This window comes from Oryza sativa, chromosome 11 (assembly GCF_034140825.1).
Source record: "Oryza sativa Japonica Group chromosome 11, ASM3414082v1".
NCBI lineage: Eukaryota > Viridiplantae > Streptophyta > Magnoliopsida > Poales > Poaceae > Oryza > Oryza sativa.
The window spans coordinates 7941335-7961413 of NC_089045.1; the positions used below are offsets into that span (position 1 = coordinate 7941335).

Here is a 20079-nt window from a genome sequence, read left to right on the forward strand (position 1 = left end):
CCATCCTAACTTAATATCATATTGCAAAGTACGAGTAACTAATTGAAAAAACACACATATTCATCCAATTTGAAAGTGATAAAACCATGGGCAGATCCACCGCCCATCAACCTTGAGTAATCGTCCTGGGCTCGTCAGCTGGACGATAGAATTTGAATGTTTTTCGATGAATTGGTCACAAATTTCTCATAGCAAACACTCGATATAACAAGATTTGTCTAGGTTCAAAATTTTTTCTGATATGTGATGGAATAAAATCAATCACTCGATGACAATTGACAGCTAGCATGATGTAGGATTAAAAAGAGAGGTAACTAATGACTCCTAGTCTTGATCGATGACAACTAGCATGATTAGGACTAATTAGTAAATACTATTATATTATTTTCATGTACAAGTGATGGTTATTTGTAGCTGGTACTAATAAGAATGATCCTACAGATTTAGATAGCATTAGTGAAACACAAATGTAGTCATTTAATGACTACAGCTACAACGTTCAAACCCTTCTTCTTTTAGATGAAGAAGGAACATGGTAGCCGAGTTTCTACAAAACCATTCAAGTACATGAATAAAATAACTCAGCGTAGATAAAACTCACCCTAATAGCAACACACCTAAGGAAAAAAAATTATGGACATCCAATCTGTTGCTACCATCACGACAACTATAGTATGAAAAATAAACCCATTATGGTGACCAACTACATATCGTAGTTATGAAGAATTTGTCGAATGCGGTAAAGTATCATTCCAAAAGATTTGCTGAACAACTTGAGACAACCTTAATTAATGGTTAGTGAAAATTAACATGTTCTAGAATTAATTAGGGAGTAAATATTAGGAGAAGGTTTGCATTAGTGATTATTTTATAGCTAGCATTTTAGTGATGATGATCATTCACATGGTCTGATAATACTGTTGAAAATAAAATCTGCATGATTTAGTTAAGGCAAAATAAAGGTAACTATATCCACTTTATAATTTATACTAGTGAAAGTGCATCTAATCCTCTAAGTGGATTTTGGTTGATTAATAATAAAACGGTTAAGGGACTAACAAATTTATCAAGATGTGTGTAGATAATTAGTTCCAGGATGCTTAACTTTGCATGGAACCTCTCTACAAATAGAATGAAAAAGCAGAGCAAGGACTCGGAGATGCATTTATATTTATTTTATCTTTGCTCTTGAGTCTAGGAAAATTGTACTATCAAGGGGATCCAAATGGTTGCCTGTGTCAATCTAAAGTGCTATGAGTTCACATTTTTAGAAGAGAGAAACATTTTCACAACACTTGCATGAACTGTAGTGTCAATGGTAAGATATGCCCAGAACTTCATGGCATTTTGGCTCGAACTTCCGGGTGACTATTATTCTAGCTAGGTGCTAAGTGTTGGCATGACCTTTCAAATAGTTAATAGCCCATCCTAACTTAATATCCCATTGCAAAGCACGAGTAACTAAAAGAAAAACACGCATATTTATCACATTTGAAAGTGATAAAAAACCATGGGCTTTGAAAGTGATAAAACCATGTGTGGATCCACCACCCATCAAACTTGAGCGATCACCCTGGGCTCGTCGACCTGACGATAGAAATTGAATGTTTTCCGATGAATTGGTCACAAATTTCTCATAGCAAACACTTGATATATATAGGACTAAAAAGGAAGTAACTAATGACACCTAGATAGATGAGAACTAGCATGATTTAGGACTAATTAGTAAATACTATTATATTATTTTGATGTATAAAGTGACAGTTGTTTGTAGCTGGTAATAATTTGGATGATCCTACAGATTTAGTGAAACATGAATGTAGTCAATTAATGACTATAGCTACAACATTCAAACCCTTCCTAAATTGAATCTTTTCAAATCCCACCAGATATTTCATCAAAATCAAAATTAAGAGACTAACAAGTTTATCAAGATGTGTGCACATAGTTAGTGCCAGTATGCTTAACTTTGAATGGAACCTCTCTACAAATAGAATGAAAAAGCAGAGCAAGGACTCGAAGATGCATTTATATTTATTTTATCTTTGCTCTTGAGTCTAAGAAAATCAAACTATCAAAGGGATCTAAATGGTTGCCTGTGTCAATCTGAAGTGCTATGAGTTCATATTTTTAGAAGAGAGAAATATTTTCACAACACTTGCATGAACTCAGGTGTCAATGGTAAGGTTTGCCCGGAACTTCATGGCATTTTGGCTCGAACTTCGGGCGACTATTTTTCTAGCCAGGTGTTAAGTGTTAGCATGACCTTTAAAATAGTTAATAGCCCATTCTAACTTAATATCCCATTGCAAAGCACGAGTAACTAAAAGAAAAACCCACATATTATCCCATTTGAAAGTGAGAAAAAACCACGGGCTTTGAAAGTGATAAAACCATGTGTGGATCCACCATCCATCAACCTTGAGCGGTCACTCTCATACGATAGAAATTGAATGTTTTCCGATGAATTGGTTATACATTTTTCATAGCAAACACTTGATATATATAAGACTAAAAAGGAAGTAACTAATGACACCTTAGATAGGTGAGAACTAGCATGATTTAGGACTAATTAGTAAATACTATTATATTATTTTGACGTATAAAATGACAGTTGTTTGTAGCTGGTACTAATTTGGATGATCCTACAGATTTAGTGAAACATAAATGTAGTCATTTAATGACTACAGCTACAACATTCAAACCATTCCTAAACAGAATCTTTTCAAATCCCACCAGATATTTCATCAAATCAAAATTAAATCAAACCGGCCAAAATTCAACCAAATCGCCTGCTTCCGCCCGTCCAAATTTTCAAATTCCAGATCGGTTAAAACCCAATAAATCAATCCATCCCCTTGCTAAGCCCCGTTCACACTCCACACCCCATCCAACCCCCACCACCATGTCTCCCAAGAAGGACGCCGGCCTCTCGCCGCCGGTGGCGGCGCCGCCGCCGCTGTCGCTCGCCGGCGTGCCCGTGCTGACGGGGAGCCTACGCCCCGCGGAGTGCGCCGACCTGCTCGGCCTGGTCGCCGGCGTGAAGCGCCCGCTCGAGGACGTCGTGGCGGACTTCCTCGCCCGCATCCAGCCCGAGCGCCGCCTCCGCTTCGGCGCCGCCATAAACTTCGTCCTCAAGGTAACCCGCCCCTCCCTGGATTGGATTCCCCCCCTCGCTCCCGCCCGCCCGCGTCGTCTGCTTGATGCCTCCTGGTTCGAGGCGAGCGCCCGCTCGGCTTAGGCCCCCCCCCCCCTCCGCGTGGTGGTGGGGCGCTTAGGTTTTCGAGGGGTTCTTGGGGACGTGTTGGTAGGTGGGCTGGTTTGGAGCGCGGGTGGATTCAGGAATGGATAGATTCTGAATCAATCGCTTTTGTTGGTAGGGGAATTTTAAGGTTTTTGCTGGGTTCTAGTGGTGCGTGGATAGCGATGTTTAGCGGATAATTTCTGCTTGTAGTGTTGCTCTATAGTCTATGTGCGATCTCCTATTTCGAGAAAGATTGAGTTTTTGATTGGGGACTGGTTGTTTCCATTTCTTGACAACCAGCTAAGCTTTCTAATGGTGGGTTTTGTATTTTCAGTGGAACAGTAGATATGTTGGTTGCTTGATGAGGTTTTTAGTGTTGCACAGCTTGATTACCTGTCTATTTTATCTTTTGAGGTGCAGTTGCAAGCCCAATCGACTGCTGTCTTGCTAATTTTTGCGTTTTCCTTAGTCACGCGATAGGTTGCGGTCAAAATTGGTGACGGTCTATGTGTTGAAATGGATTTTGTTAGTGGGTAAATTTGTACAGCATGTGTTCTTCTGTTGCTCAGGCCACTGTTGTTACAGGGCAAATAATTGCTGCTAGCTGCATTGTTTTTTTTACTGTTTTAACTGTCTTGAGTCCATATGAGTTTTGTGTTCTGACTTTAGGCTTTGAAGCGATTAGCAGATTTGTTATGTTCTGTGTAGAAACTAATATTGTTATTTGATTTAACAAGAGCGTAGTGTTCTACATGTTTTAGCTGGGCATGAGTAAGGGGTCCAAGTTATCAGTGTGTTGTTTGATGAGATTTGCGTCGTTGAAATGAATTTGCAAACCATTATACTTGAGGTTTAAAATCAATGATCTCTTTCCCCCTTTATCTTTTTCCATTTCTTAAATTCTAAAAGAAATTCTTTACATGGGTGAGTCTTTCTGTACACTATCCACAATGGATGAAACCTCCTGGAATTATGCTAACATCTCATTCTTCCAACCTACCATACGAAATTCTTCCCTTTTTGCCCATATGCTCTGCCTCTTATGCCTTACGTTGCCCCTTCTACCCAACCTGTCAAATTGTTTTAGAATGTACTAGCTATTAGCTTTTCAAGGTTTTAGTCACTTGGAATAAATTAAGCAGTGAATAATATGATTAAAAAGTCACACAGTTACCACTTTTAGCTCATGGTAGAAATCAATGTTTCTTCTAGTGATCATAATTTTTGTGCCGCTGTTGTTTTAATGGAATATAATTGAATATGTGGATGGTTGCTTCCTTGACTGCTTATGGGCGTTGCTACTGTTCGTGCTACATTACTAACGCCCACAACATTGACATATTTGCTTCCTTTTTTTATTGTTGTTCAGTGTCAGAAGGACTCAACATCATCGTCTGTTTTCATTTCCCCTTTAGGGAATGGTACTAGTAGTTGTAGGGGGTCTGTCTTCAATGCATTTAGTTTTCACATCTTCTATTGGAGTTGACATGATATGTTATAGATGATTTGTTGGATTTGGTTGTTTCTGCACATCACTAGTTTTTTCCTGAGTGATGATAGCCGCGTAAATTGTTATGTTGATGGTGATATATATGATTTTTGTGTGATGTTATTATTGATATGATTTGAGAAAAACTTATTCACCTCCATATCAAAATCTAAGTCATTGTGGGATCTGTGTGGTTAATTATTTCTGACATTTCTCTCAGAAACATTTTGAAAGTCTGAGCACTGATATATTCAATTGTACATAGATGGAGTAACAAAAATAATTCCATTGGATCTATCTTGCAAAATACTTCTGTAATGTGTGATTATTATTTCACTTATACAAAGGTAGAGCAATCAATGGGTTGATTTGCAGGCCTGTTATCCTGTTTTGATCATTTTTCTTGAAATTATACCCTTCTTTTCTAAATTATATTTTCTTAATGCACAATCCATGGAAACTCTGCAAATCTGCACATTTTTTTCTCCCTCTGTAAGTAGATGGTAGTGAAATGCTTGGCTTAGACTTACATACTGCAATGTGCTGTCAAAAGGTTTAGATGTTTTTGTACTGTTTACATAGCTCTATGGATTCTTGATGGTAGACTCCCATCTTTCAAAAGGTTTTGATGTTTAGAGAATGATATACCGAAAGGAAAGAGTTTTTCTCCAATTATTCTTCTGTTAAGGTCCTTTTTGTCTATTCCTTGTAAATACAGGACGGTTTTTGGCAGCTTGTTTTTCATTTCATTTAATGTGCCTCCTGTTTCTGGGATTTCTTCTCTAGGTATAGGAGAATGAAAATAACACTTTGACTTTATACTACTTTGTTTTTTTCAGGACAAGATGATGCTTCGACCAGCTGAGCGTTTAGTTGCATTCACAATTCTTCATCAAGGTTATTCCTCACAGTTGGAAAATCCCTTTGTTCCTCTAATAATACATGTAAGTTGCAACCTTTTTTCTTTTTCTTTTTTTGGGGGCATAAATATTTTACAGGCTTCATTAATGTGTGCTGATAGTCTGAATTGGTCATGTTTATCCTTTTAATTTCATCGAATAAACTAATTTATTGTAAAAACATATTTGTCAAAAGGATAAATGTACCAGAAATTGTGATTTCTGTCTGCACTATTTTATTTTTGTTGTCAATTTCTCTCAAATAGTTCCACTTGCCTGTCCAATTTCTATGTTTGAGTTCCATGTCACAATTGAACCAGGGCACATTCCTTTCACTTCCAAGGTTTATCAACTACTATTAGGTGCATTGATCTTAGTGCCTCAAGAAAGTAATATTAGAAAAGGTGAAACTTCATGAAAACGCCTGGTTTAGTGCCATAATAACACAAAACACTGGGTTTTGTTTTCTTTTCACACAATACAATATGCACTATGCAGAACCTTGTGTGACAGTGTGGTTTTAATAATAGTGACATTGGGGAGATCTTGAGGGCCATCATGCCATTGTACTTTGCTGCTGAAGTGCTGAGATTGGTTTACGCTACCTATAGCTCTGTTGAGGTGTCTGCCTGAGCTCTAGTCTGGACAATACTGTTATATCCTATGTTCATCATTCTGTTATGACTTATAACACTTAGAGCCACATTGGGTCTCCGACATAGTTGGAAGTGGCCTCATTCCGTTGCGAAGTTCTGAGGCATGACCAAGCATAGGTGTTTGATGGAGTGAGCTGCAACCCTGTACAGAGGTGGTATATGCGGAAATTGGGAATAAGAGGCAAGGAGGTGAACCATGTGAAAGAAAAGATTTTTGGATAAAGATGAAATCTATTAGAAGATAATATATATTTTTGGAGCCTTGGAGGAGTGTTTTTCTGCTTTTTTAATACAGGCTTTTCTCAGAGCTTAGGTGGGCCAGTAGGATGGACGGTCAGTACCAATTCCTTTTAAATAGTAAATAGAATGTAGAATCCATCAGGTGAGATTCAATTTAAATTATGAAAGCACCAGGTCCTAATTTTCAAAGCTAAAAGATGGGATTAATTAGGCGCTTACTATGAGTATTTAATATATTTTCCCTGCATCTCACGCTTTTTGCTTCATGAGCACACTCAAAAAATTGGTTGGTGTTGATACATCATGGAAGCCATGCCAGGAGCAGAACATGGACTATGACGTAGACATTACATCAAATCCTGTAACCTACACATACATGTTAATTTCCACACATACATGTTAATTTCCACTGCTTATATGTCACTCTGCTTTTCTACTTGTTCTCCCAGCGTACATACAATTGTTAGTTTAAAGTTGCTTCCTATTTTCAGAAGTGTGTAACCTTGTGTTCTGACTTCCGAGTCCTTGATCACCATACTGTCTTATTTTTTTCGTTGGTTGTTTGATTGCTGTTGAAAGGTTTGTATTTTCACGCTTAGAAGATGGTTTGCAGTTAGTACATGACTACATGCATACCTTCCTCTCCATCTATCCTGCTACGAAATTTGTCATCTTATGTGATGTGGATGGTGGGTTCTTTGCAACTTTTGCACCAGCATGGTGATGCTGTTCCGTAGTGTCTCAAGTTTAGAGGGTCGACAGTCAACACAGTGTTACGCAAATTGATCAGCAATATTTTTGGCAATTAAAGAAATCGATCATCTTATTCCTGGCTGCCATCAGAATGATTGGGTTTTTGCCTCAGCATGAACCAATTAAGTGGTGTTGTTATTATTATTTATCACAGCAGCAGTATGATTCTATCCTTTTCAGAGTCTGTTTTTTTAAATAGTGCACTATTTCTCGGTAATGCTTTGTGACTTCCGCTACCTGTTTTTTTAAATTTTTTGACAGGCTGCTTGTGATGAAACCTCTGATAAACCAGAACAGTTGTTTCTCCAACTTCTGTTAAATTCAACTAATGGGGACAACGATAGGGAGGTATTTTATCGCTCTATGATTTCTTGTTTAACTATATGATTTATATAGGCAAAATTGGTTATATGATTTTGCCATTTATATATAAATTTCACATGCATGGAGGTTACTGAGCCCTGAGGTATGGAGTACCCAGTTTTTTTTCTGGTCTTATGCCTTCATGGAGCATGTTACGAGGTGGAATCAACAATTTGTAAAACAGGAATTGGTTGATGCATGATAAATGATAAATTGCTGTATATTAGCAAGTTTGAGTACCATGATCAGTTCTCCAGGGATCTAATACATTACGGTTCTTTGCAACCATTTCATCACAAATAGTAATTCTCACCATGTGATGCTAGGATTGAAACCCTATTAAAACAAAACTGTCCCTCCTATGATCATAATACTATCTTGTTTAGAAGTCTCATGGTATTCTTTTTAAGGTCATAGTTTTTCCTGTCACTTTACTTGTATTGATCAACAGACATTAACTCCACCTTTACTATGTATGTGAGCACATGCTCTGTTTGTATATTTGTTATGGAGATCATTTGGCATCGATATGATGATTATTTTGTGTTCAGATTCTGAAGCATTCTGCTGCAGATTACTTGGAGGAATCTGCTTATGCATCTCAGGTTAGATGATTGTTCTGTCATATAATTATGAAATTGACTGGACACTTTCTCTAGGATGTAGGATCTTATTTGTTTCGAGTGGTGTCTATTATGTAGGTCTTGCTCACCAGAGAGCAGCTTGAAAGACAATATACCTGCAATGAGGTGCAACCCCAGCCTAGCACTGGTAGTTTCAGAGAAGCTACTGTTAGAAGTGTTATTCCTGATCCAGATATTTCTCAAAGCTGCACTGATTCATCAGAGTACGTATACTCCAACTTTGTTCTTGGAATGTGATGATGGATATCCATAGGGGTGGTTCATTTTTCTCTCTTGGTCATTGTTAATTAAGTTTGCTCATTATTTCTATAGGATATCAATAACCAAATCAAATAGAGATAATTTGGTCACTTGTTTACTTCAACAAACATCACTTGATGGAATTGGTCCTCAGTGGATACGGCCTCCTCCTCCAAGACTTGAAATACTTGATGGAGAGGTAAGGTTGTTGGCTAAAAGTTTTTGTTTAGTAGTACCTTTATTTCTGAATCTAAGGTGTACTTCTTGATGAATGGGCAGTTGCAGTGGCTGAACCTAGACAACAACCACGAGCTATTGTGGGACAGTAGTATGTGTGCTGATACTAGTCGAGGTGCTGCGATCCGAGATTTAGTTGGAAAAGCTTGTAAAGGACCACTTTCACCTGCCCAACAGGAGGTTCTATTCTATTCTTTTTCTCAAATGAATATCTTGATATTGAGTTTTTAATTAAGCTGATGATTTAAATGATCAGTAGCATTATTCTGAAGGTAGATAATTTTCTGAATGAATTTTATCACCTTCCTCACCTCTTTTTTTGAAGTCATACCACTATTCTTTTCAAAATTCATTGTTAGGATTCCCTATTTTTGGCAAGTTTTCAATGTTTTTTGCACTGTGCATTGTTTATGCTGTTTCAGTTATATGTTTGCTCCCTCAGTTTTGCTAGATAGCTTATAGGCAATTGCATGTAAGATTATCAGTCCGAGCTATTTATTTTTGTTCAAGGGAGCCCTCATATGTTGTTTTAGGATCTCATAGGCTCAACCTCTGAAGTATCCTATTTTTTCCACCAAGTCCTGCTAGTGCTGCACTGAATCTATACTGGTTGATAGGAAGCATGGGTGTGTGCTCATGTTAGGCTCAACCTCATCGTTTGCCACTAGTTTGCCTCATTTTCTAAGCTAGGGTCTAAATGGTGATTTTCATGGTCCCCAAAAGGTTTTAGCATAACAATACGCTGATTTAACATATGCTGGAGTAGTGGAGGTTAGCGTTGGACCTCCAAAATTGCAATAGGCTGTGATTTGAAATGCTGTTCTAGATATGCATGCTTATGCATTAAATGGGACCGTAGGAGAGCATTGTGTGTGGCCTTGAAGCCTCAATTATTTGTAGCCTATGGGGCCACATGCGTATGCACACATGTGTGTTGTAACTGAACACCAACTGAATTTCACTGTGAACTTAAAACTATTATAGGCACATAGAAGCCCACCACCACATACGTACCTCACATCTGCATTACTTCGTTCAAATCTTCCTCATCATTAAGTAAGATGTGGAGATACTACAAAAAAAATGTGGATTGGGTGATGACTCCAATATAGGGCAATTTGTATGTTGGGATGCCATTATTGGAGGCATAAAAGGAACTTAGGTGAACATGTTTTGGCACAGGAGTATTTACCAGAGATTGAATTTACTTTGTTAATCTCATATCAATATATATTTTGTTATAGTTTAATATTTGATTGGTTACTTGAGTTGGAGTCGGTTTTGGTTTGAATCCATGTTGGAGAGAGCTAGGCTATTTAAACCTTTATTGATGATTGGCTTGGCAATCAGAAATAATACAATCTATTCTCTCATCTCTATTTTCTGATCCCTTATCCTGAGTTGGAGTTGGTGTGGTTGAGTCTATGTCAGAGAGAATTAGGCTATTGAAGCCTTTAGTGATGATCAGTTTGGCATTCTAATAATACAATCTATTCTCTCTTCTCTATTTTCTCTTTCCACTAACTTTGTTAGGGCATTTTGGTTGTGGTAACCGAACAACTTGCTAGTAGAGCTTCATAGAAACTTCAGGCATGGAAGATTACTTTAAGGACATGCTATCTTCGCAACTGAAATTTTTACCACAAGATTGAAAGTTTTCTTGGTGACATTGAGCAAGGAATTCAACAGGCTTCATGACAATTTCCACGTGATGCAAGCATCGGTTGTGGCCTAGGTGAAGGCCAAAGGAGTCTTGGGGGTGACTTGGTGTCAGCATTGGTAGGGCTGCTGAAGGCCGCACAAAAGTTGCTAGATGCCAGCATCTTTGTGCCCCTTTGCTTACAACGGCTTGATTCTAGGTAGATTGGATGGAGGACCATAGTCAATAGTCTAATGAAGTCAATTGATGAAGTTTGTGCCTCAATAAATTGGAAATTCCCATCTATGGTGGTGAGGATAAGCTCTAGTGGCTCAAGACCTACGGGCAATTGTCTCAAGGATGGTGCATGGCAGACATAGTCTAATACGCTTGCTACATCTCCTTGGTGGTTTTCTTTGAGGTATCTGGGGTCCCATTAGAGCACGACCATCACGCTCAAGAGCAAAGTCATGGGAAGGTTATTGGGTGGAGTTGCCAAGAAGAAAAGGACATTGCAACGATCTTTTGCTGCTCGAGTGCCTCGCTTGTGCGATTGGAGGGCAGATGTGTAAAGGGGATTGTGCGCGTCAAGGTAGCAAACGACGCCACACCGGCGTTGGTGATATCATGTGGGTCGGGGAGGGAAGAGCCGGGAGATGACATGGCGTGATTTGGATTCGGAACAACCTCTCATGAAAGGGGATGGTTGGAGCCAAGTATGACCCAATGGGTTAGGCCTCCTTTGCTTTCCTTTGTTTCAATGTTGACCCATTTATCCACCGGAGCCATATTTGTGGGTTGGGCCAATGTATCCAGTGGGTTGCTTTAGACCACAACCACCCTTAGCAATCTCTGTGGCGACCATGGGGGTGGATTGCTAGAGTCTACCTCACTATTAGGAGGCACATAGGACAGTTTGAATGTAGGAGCAATGGGCTAGGATACATAGCTCTAGGGCAGCGATTCAGCAATAAGTATAGGGTTGACGCTGCGATTTGCATGTTGGTAGAGAGCTCGGTGGCAATCCTCTTTAATATCAAGCCATCAGTACCACTTGGCGACCCCTTGAATATGCCATGCAATATAATGATTTATAAGTACTACCATAAAATGGAAATGTTATGTAAGAGTGGTAGGAGGGCTGCTTCACATCCAAATATAGCAATGAAATTATTATGAAACTATGTTGATAGTGAAGTTATGATGTATGGGTGCTATATGCTTGTAACAATATAGAAAACAAGTCACTCGTACTAGTCTAAATCGACATATGGAGCACTTTAACATTTGTCGTGCTACTTTTTTAGCACCAATCCTTGGTGGTTTTAGTATATGCTTTATAGTCCATGTGTATATGTAGTCAATTATGGGAAATACCTTAGTGCTCCATCATTCTTATTGTTGTCAAATGCTAATGTTTAGCATATATTCCATAACAGAAATCTATAGATCCGCCAATTAAGCCGTTCTCTCGGTACTCTGGCAAGACCTACTTCAGGCGAAGACGGAAAGGTGGTGAAAAGCCTGCCCAACCATAGGGCAATGGCCATCATGCTATGTGGAAATGTTCCATTCTGAATTTACGCAATGACTTGATACTATGTTCACAAATCTCGTACTCTATTTGGTAAAATTAGCAAAATTGTTTGGCTCTTAGCAATAGGAGACCTGGAAATTCTTTAGGGGACAAAAAGTTTGTTTACCAAATTGTTATATTCTCTCTTTGTTGTCTAGTCTTCTTAAGCCATGTTGGTAGAACAAAGGACATCCTCCATTGATGTCCATAACACTTGCTTTAATTGCGATTATGGTCACAACCATTGTTTGCCTTTTTGGATTCTTGTATGCATTGTTTGAGTTCGATGACTGCTTTTGAAGCAATATGTGCTACCTTTGTAACTTAGTCATGTTTTCATCATTCAATATTTAACTTTAGGTGTGCTTGGTTCGTAGGATGGGGGAGCTCAGTTTTTTTAGGCTGTTTGGTTCAAGGTTAGGTGTAGGGGTGGGTAATGTGCTAGCTCGGCTCATTACCTTAATGGGCCAACTTGACTCGTTAATCTTAAATGAGCTCAAAGCTTAGCTCGGCTCCGCTCGTGAGTAGGCTCTTTAAGCTCGTTAGGCTTGTTAACGAGCTCCATCTGATTTATATCACTTTGACAATTTAATAATTTACCAATTTATTGTGTAGGAACATTAAACACTAACTAAAAAAGAACTCGTCAAATACAAATAGTTTGGATGTTATTAACAAACTAAGCACTAGCTAAGAAGCAAACAAGTACATGAAGATGTGATGATCTTTTGTACTAGCGAGCTAAACGGGGCCTCTCGTGAGCTATGACCTTCAAGCCTTTTTTCCACCACTTGTTAGGTGGGACGGATCTTCTCCCTAGAGGGCAATATTATCTCTAGATGCGGACAAGCTAGTGCCTGAAAATCGAGTGGACCAACTCATCCCACCATGTGACACGGCTCATTGTTGAATAGTATAGGAGAAGAGGTATACTGCATAACGTGGAAACTTTGTATTGAGCCTCAGGGGTCAATTTATATAGGTTACATGGATTGGGCCCTTGATGGAGGTGGTCGTGGACGCATCCACCAGGCAGGGACGGCGCGGGCTAGTCATCGGCGCGGGGGCTCGTTGTGTAGATATGACAAGCGCATAGGTGGGAGGTAGTGAACGTGCAGAGAGGAGATGGAGGTGGTGGAAGACGGTGCCGATGGCGATCCAGGCACGTGAGACAGGCTACCCGGCGCGATATGGACGAAGCTGTTGCTGCTGCTGACTGACGTAGACTATTGACGACGAACGGTGGTCGCGCAACCACCCAGGAGTTTGAATCGTCCGGGCGTGCGATGAACAGCGAAGACACAATGATGAAAACAAAAAAGGTTGACCGACCTCAGGAGATCGCTACTCCCGGGGGCAACAACGGCGGAAGCGTGAGAGGCGGCTGGTCGCCCGCTCTTATACTATGTTGAATAGTATAGGAGAAGAGGTATACTGCATAACGTGGATACTTTGTATTGAGCCTTAGGGGTCGGTATATATAGGTTACATGGATTGGATCTTAAGTAACCTCAGAGAGATAGAGATGGAAACTAATCCTATCCTACCGTAAGAAACCGGATACAATACGATCCTATCCATATACTCTACACTCATTCCCAATTCCGACAATTGGGTCCACGTGTTAGATGCTTGATCCCATCATCCATGTATCTTGAACCCAACAAAAACTATGACGACCCTATCCCCTCAATCAAACAGTACACGGGACCATTCCACCCCATATTATACCTAAATCAAACGCGTGCTTGGATTATACCTTATGTGGTCCTTCATTTTCAGTACCCTAAACATAAAGCTCCGTTTAGTAAGGAATTGTTTAAAACTAATTTATTTATACATTTGGTTGTAATAGTTAATTGTTAGAAGCCACATCACTCTTTGGCATATACTCCATGTTACTAGATTTCTTGATGTAAAACATCACTACTTACTGGATTTCTCAACGTAGCACATCACTCTTTGGCAACCACTTCCACAACTTGGCAACCAAAAAAAAAAAATCCACAACTTGGGATTAAAAATTGATCAGTAATAAAGACAATAATAATTGGTTAATGGGACGACTACTACACTACTACCCTCAATTGTATTACATTCACCTCTTTAGGATTTTGGAATGCGGGATTGGCATAGGTTTTTTTTTTTAGGATTTAGTTTCTAAGGATTTTCGCCCCTATAAACCCCTTTAGTTGATAGGCGAGAGGTCCAACCTCTTGAAAACTTTCCTTTGTTTAGTTTTCTCTTGTAGTATTAACAGAACGCTTCTCTTTTCCTCTGTTTTCCATTCATGGAGGATTAGAGTAACTAATATGCCATTTCAGTTCCTACGTTTTTCCTATCCTATGTTCCAAAGGGTGTCTTGGTATGGTTTATTCTCATGCCTACATATCCTAACAAATTATACAAGTGTCATTGTAGACACTTTAAATTCAATGGCATATTGAAGTTAACATTGATAGTTTATAGCCAACTGATAAGATGCCATCCTAATCTTGATCCCATGGTTTTGAGGTACTATAGTGCCATGATTGATTATTCCTAGAATTATTGTTGTACTAGCACAATGAAATGATTCTTCTTAAGACCATGATCCTGATAATGAGATTCCCACCACATCTCAAAAGCCAAATGTCACATGATTCTCCATGAGGGAAGGATAGTTATTGTGTTTGGGTGGGGGCCGTGGTTTAGGAGTATAGGGAGAACGAGTCATGTGGCAATATAACTGAGTAAGGCTAGCTCAAATTTAAAATCATATGTTTATCGAAGCATAAAATTTAACATCAAATTAGATCAAGGTACCTATGAGTGTAGTTTTAGTACCATCAGGAGCCAGAAAGTCAAATAACTAAGGGAAATAATACAAATCCCACCATCACCATCCAACAAACACAACAGGAGGAATAATATTTTCATGTATTCTTCACCTTCACAATCATTTTGATGTGTTCAAACCCGTAGCATCTAGCCATTATGCCACCCGTATAAGTCCATTCCCCACATTCTTGTTAATTTATTGCAAATCACGATACATTGCACCCATGAGCATGAGGTATCCAGTGGGCACTTGGTATGGTCCTTTCCGCTTCTTGCTAATTGGTAGCCTCCCTCTTTCTTTAGTGCACAATGGTCATCGATGGTAGCAACTCTAGTGGGTCCCATGTGTTTTGTGGGATGTGTATATGTTTATGTGGTAGCTAACGTGTCATGGTTTGAAAAGATTAGTTTGTCGGAACTTTGTACAAATCTATATTTTCTGTGCAACATAATCTATGTCGATTGCGTGATAGAAGAAAAGAAGATCAATAAAGGGTGGAAAGGGAATGGATATATGCGATTTTCTTATCCACATCGTAGAATATTCAAAGTCAGTGCAGAAAATGGAATGCTTGTTTGGAAGAAGCACTTGGTTTTGAGCTCTTGGAAAATGGTAGTCTAACATGCCAATTTAATTTTGGATGGTTTGGTCAGAATTAAGTGTGACGATGTTCTACATCATACAATGAGAATAACCAAATTAGTTTTTACATATATATATTATATTTACAAGCTAACAAGCTATCGTACCGTGTAGCTAATAAGTTGTCTCTCGGCCCAATACCCATAACACTAACACAAGTTAATTGGAAAATATTGTGGCATGTTACCGACTTCGAATGGAAGTTCTATTGGCACCTCAAAGACTAAAATCGGACGCTAACTGCTCTAACTTTGCAATAACATTGTTATATCCCCGCTAACTTTGCAATAACGGAGCTGTTTTGGCCAATTAGGATGACATGTTGGCACTTTGTCAATCTTAAGTGCTCGAGATTAACCAAGTAGGAGAAAGTTAAGTTAGAAATATTGTTCCTTTTCTAGAGATCTGATACTTTATGTTATACTAGCGTAATTTTTAGAATCATGGGAATTGGGTTTCGAAGATGCAAAAAAGAAAATATTAATAATACGGAATTGCTAAATTTTTGTCGCAAGAAAAATGGGTAGATAACTTGCGAATTTTAGACCCTCGGATAGGCTTTAAGATTCGTGCTCGTGCTGGCAGAGGAAAAGAAAAATTTTGTGTGAACACAACGCTGCTGGGAGTTCGAACCCACGATCTGTTGGTCGAACAACAGGCACACAACCATTGAGATAGCCGAGCTTTTTATAACATATATACTTAAGTTACATACTCCATCCGTCCCATAATATAAGGGATTTGGGGTGGATGTGACACATCCTAGTACAATGTCCAGATTCATTGTACTAGGACGTGTCACATCCACCCCAAATCCCTTATATTATGGGACGGAGGGAGTATAAGTTACATTGGGGTTACACCCAAGTTACAATGTAAGTACAATGCAATTATACTATAGCTATATTTGAAAGTTTTTCATCCAAAAAACTATTGAATGTTGTATAGCTATTCCCTTAATAATAACTTCGTTGTGAAGGAAAAACTAACTTAACACAACAAGGAAAGCCTATCAGAAGAAAAGGAAAATGTGGCTGCTGCCTCTGGAAATATGTAAATATGCAAAAACTTACTCATGTGAACTTAAACATGTATTTATGGTAACAGTTCTAGCAGCCCAAATTAGTATTTTCGGGGCATGACATAATTATAGTGCTTTACGGTGGCCATGACCTGTGTTATGGTGGCCATGAGTGGTGTCTCAGGAAATATGTAATATGCAGAAAATTGCTCACGTGAACTTGGAACATATATTTATGGTAACAGTTCCAGCAGCCCAAATTAGTATTTTCTGGGCATGACGTAACTATAGTGCTTTACGGTGGCCATGACCTGTGCTATGGTGGCTATGAGTGGTTCCTTAGGAAATAAATGTAATATGTTGAAAATTACTCACATGAACTTTGAACATATATTTACGTTAACAGTTCTAGCAGCCCAAATTAGTATTTTCTGGGCATGACGTAACTATAGTGCTTTACAGTGACCATGACCTGTGCTATGCTATATAATGTGATCTTTTAATGCATCTCACATACCAAATCGTTGTATAACTATTTACAGCAAGTTCTGGTGGAATTGGCAAAGGACTGGAAGCTAGTTTATCATTGTGGGATGACACCACAGAAGCTCCCTGTATGTACTCTTCTGACAACATGTTGAATCCTTTCCATGATTGTCTTTATGGTCTAATAATTTCCTCGTTTCAGGACCTTGTGGAACATAATCCACTCGTTGCTGTTGAAGTCCTTTCAAAGTTAATCAACTCGCCTGACATGGATGCGTATGTAGATTAGCCTTGTCGTTTATTCTATTGTTTTCTTATTTAATTACTAATTTACTATGTTTCTCTACTCACAACGTCTTACTCACATGCCTTTTTCTTTGACAGTTACTTTGATATTCTTGTGCACATGGAAATGAGCCTACATTCAATGGAAGTTGTAAACAGGCTCACTACAGCAGTAGATCTACCACCAGGATTCATTCATGACTACATCTCAAACTGTATTCGATCATGTCAAAACATTAAGGTTTGTGAAAGTCTCTTTTCTTTACTAGACATTCAGAGGTGATCATCTTGGATGGTTTAGTGACATGACTCATATTATATGTTTATAACAAAGTCAAACCATAAAAAGAAATGCATTTTTTTTCTTTAAACACAAAAGTATTTGAGTGGGTTGGATACATTGGTCTTCTGATTTTCTATATGGTTAGCTGAATTGTTTTTCCAGCTTATCCCTAGTCGATGTACCTTTTACCAAATCAAGTTCTGGTTGGCTTATCTCCATCAAATCATTTGATAATGTGGATCCAGCAGCCATTCTTTGTGTTTTTTGTATTTGCAAACATCTTCTTATCAGGGGATTAGGAAACTGTTTTAGGAGAAAAACTGCCCTATGCCAATTCTATTCTTTGATGGGACCAGCGATAAACTGTATGAAAATGGAAATCACTTACAGAACTGAATCCAAAATTTTAGATAACCGGTTAACTTTATTACAATTTTACATCCAATCAAATATGTATTTTTTTTAATTTTTACACTCTTGATACCATCAGTTCTACCTCTTGATCGTGTGATTGACAATATTGTTTATTGTGTAGAAAATTCTGAGATTTTGTTTTTTTGTTTAACGTTCTTTACAGGATAAATACATGCAAAACAGGCTAGTAAGGCTAGTATGTGTTTTCCTACAGAGTCTCATTCGAAACAAGATAATAAATGGTGAGTGTACCATCATGTAATTTTTTTTTACCAAAATACCGTCATGTATTTGGTAGATCTGCGTGCAATTCTATTTACATTCTGTATTCTGTTTGGTTGGGCCTACATAGATTGTGATTCTTGAATACTTCTCCAGTCATACACAACTGTGATCTTGCATTTATATATTGATTGGATTAATCTTCAAAAATTTCCTTCATATTGTATTAACTCAACCAATTGCTGAAAACTTGAGTTCAGTAAGGTGTCTTATGGTGGTTGCCAGTTGCCAGACATATAAAATGGTTTAAGAAGAATTATGAATTTATATTTAGTCCTCACATTCCAGATATCGAATTTTCAGTTCTTTTCTTGTGACAAACTTTGCCAAGTACTACATGTTGGGTATAATCACTAGAACCTGGTCCAAAATCATTTTCCTGACAAGCTTGTATCTTGGCTTTTTGTTAACTCTCTGTTCTTCCTTTAAGAAAAAATGTCATGATTTTCCAAGACGTGATTATTGAACCATATCTAAGAAGTAGCATTTTTACTATGCCATCTAGGAATAGCAAAATGCTAATGCACCATTCCCACCAGTTTTCAGCAAAAGAGATGCTGATTTAATAAATTTTGCATTGAAGTACCCTAATTTTGTGCATAGATATAGACATCTTATGTTCGTTTTCCTAATTTAGAATGCTGATTTTGAAATACCAATTTTTCTCATTTATCATGGCTTGTGGAATGCACGAGGCCTGTCTTGATTAATAGTGTAACATTTATACATTGAAGTCCCTTTTACATTTTTGTTGACTGTTCTGTATTTTGCAGTGCAAGATCTCTTCATCGAGGTACAGGCGTTCTGCATTGCGTTTTCCCGAATAAGAGAAGCGGCTGGTTTGTTCAGGCTTTTAAAATCGTTAGAGTGAAGAAGGATGTATGGTTTAAACAAAAATTTTCCATGGTGTACATCCATAGTTTTTCATGTTGTACTTTACCGCTAGATCTTGATAGCTGTCGACTTCATAGAATATAGCTCTGTCATGTACTAGTTGTCATCATTGAACTTTACCCCTCATCTCAAAAAGAAAAAAATAACCCAAAAAAGATTTCAGGATCCGTTCGTTCTCTGCAGTACCATACTACCATCTGGTTTTTTAAGCATGAGTTGTTATGATCAATATTATGACAAATCTGCAGCATGATGGTTAAAAAAAAAGGGGCTTTCAAAAGTGAACTCAATCACCGTAGGGTCCTGTGTAATAGTTTCTCTGATTGTTTGAGCTACGGCTGATAAATAAGCGCATATCTTATGTCAAATGCAGTTCCTGGTAGATAGGTTCAACCTAAGATCTACTTGAAGATGATGGGCAGAACTTACTTAGCGAAGGCAGCAATTGTAGAGTATATAGCCTGTACCTGCTCTGTTCATATGAATATCAGCTGGAAGTCTTGCTGTTTGAGTTGTACTTATTGGAGTTCATATTTCAAGCAAAGCCGAATTCATCATCATTAGTGACAATAGTAGTATAGAGCTGTTGGCTTTGATGCAAATCCAAAATATCATGTACTATTGAGGATGTGTGTATCAAGATGGGAATAGTATTTCTCGAGACTGAAGTGGCAAGAAATACTCTGAACATGCCAAGGTTTGTGTTTTATGTGGACTATGGAGCAACAACACCAGATTAGCTGTTTTGTCCGGGTTTTGTCAGGCGAAACAGAAACACAAGACTAGTGAATAATCACCGTGTTTCCAAAGTTATACACTGACAACAGATTATTCCAATCAATTTCGGAAAACCAGGACATCTCAGGTACTGGGCTTGCGGAAATCATTTTCATGATCTCCAAAGCACATCCTTCGACAAGAACACCACCGAATCTGGCTCGGATGACCAGCGGAAGCTTGATGTAGGAGAC

General features: G+C 38.4%; 1 protein-coding gene across 1 annotated transcript; it reads left to right on the forward strand.

Annotated features, from left to right (window-relative positions):
• The first annotated feature begins 2870 nt into the window (after positions 1-2870).
• Positions 2871-19275, forward strand: LOC4350166 (uncharacterized). Its single transcript, XM_015759693.3, has 12 exons — positions 2871-3139; positions 5573-5677; positions 7543-7629; positions 8196-8249; positions 8346-8491; positions 8601-8727; positions 8808-8945; positions 17007-17078; positions 17153-17226; positions 17335-17476; positions 18096-18174; positions 18988-19275. Exons 1-12 carry the CDS (start codon positions 2906-2908, stop codon positions 19083-19085), a joined length of 1356 nt encoding a protein of 451 aa, XP_015615179.1. The 5' UTR covers positions 2871-2905; the 3' UTR covers positions 19086-19275.
• The last annotated feature ends 804 nt before the right edge of the window (positions 19276-20079 follow it).

Coding starts and splice junctions, on each gene's coding strand:
- LOC4350166 (XM_015759693.3), top strand. CDS start 2,906: ATGTCTCCCAAGAAGGACGCCGGCCTCTCGCCGCCGGTGGCGGCGCCG. Junction 7,630..8,195: donor ATGGGGACAACGATAGGGAG/GTATTTTATCGC, acceptor TTTTGTGTTCAG/ATTCTGAAGCATTCTGCTGC. Junction 17,079..17,152: donor TGACACCACAGAAGCTCCCT/GTATGTACTCTT, acceptor TCCTCGTTTCAG/GACCTTGTGGAACATAATCC.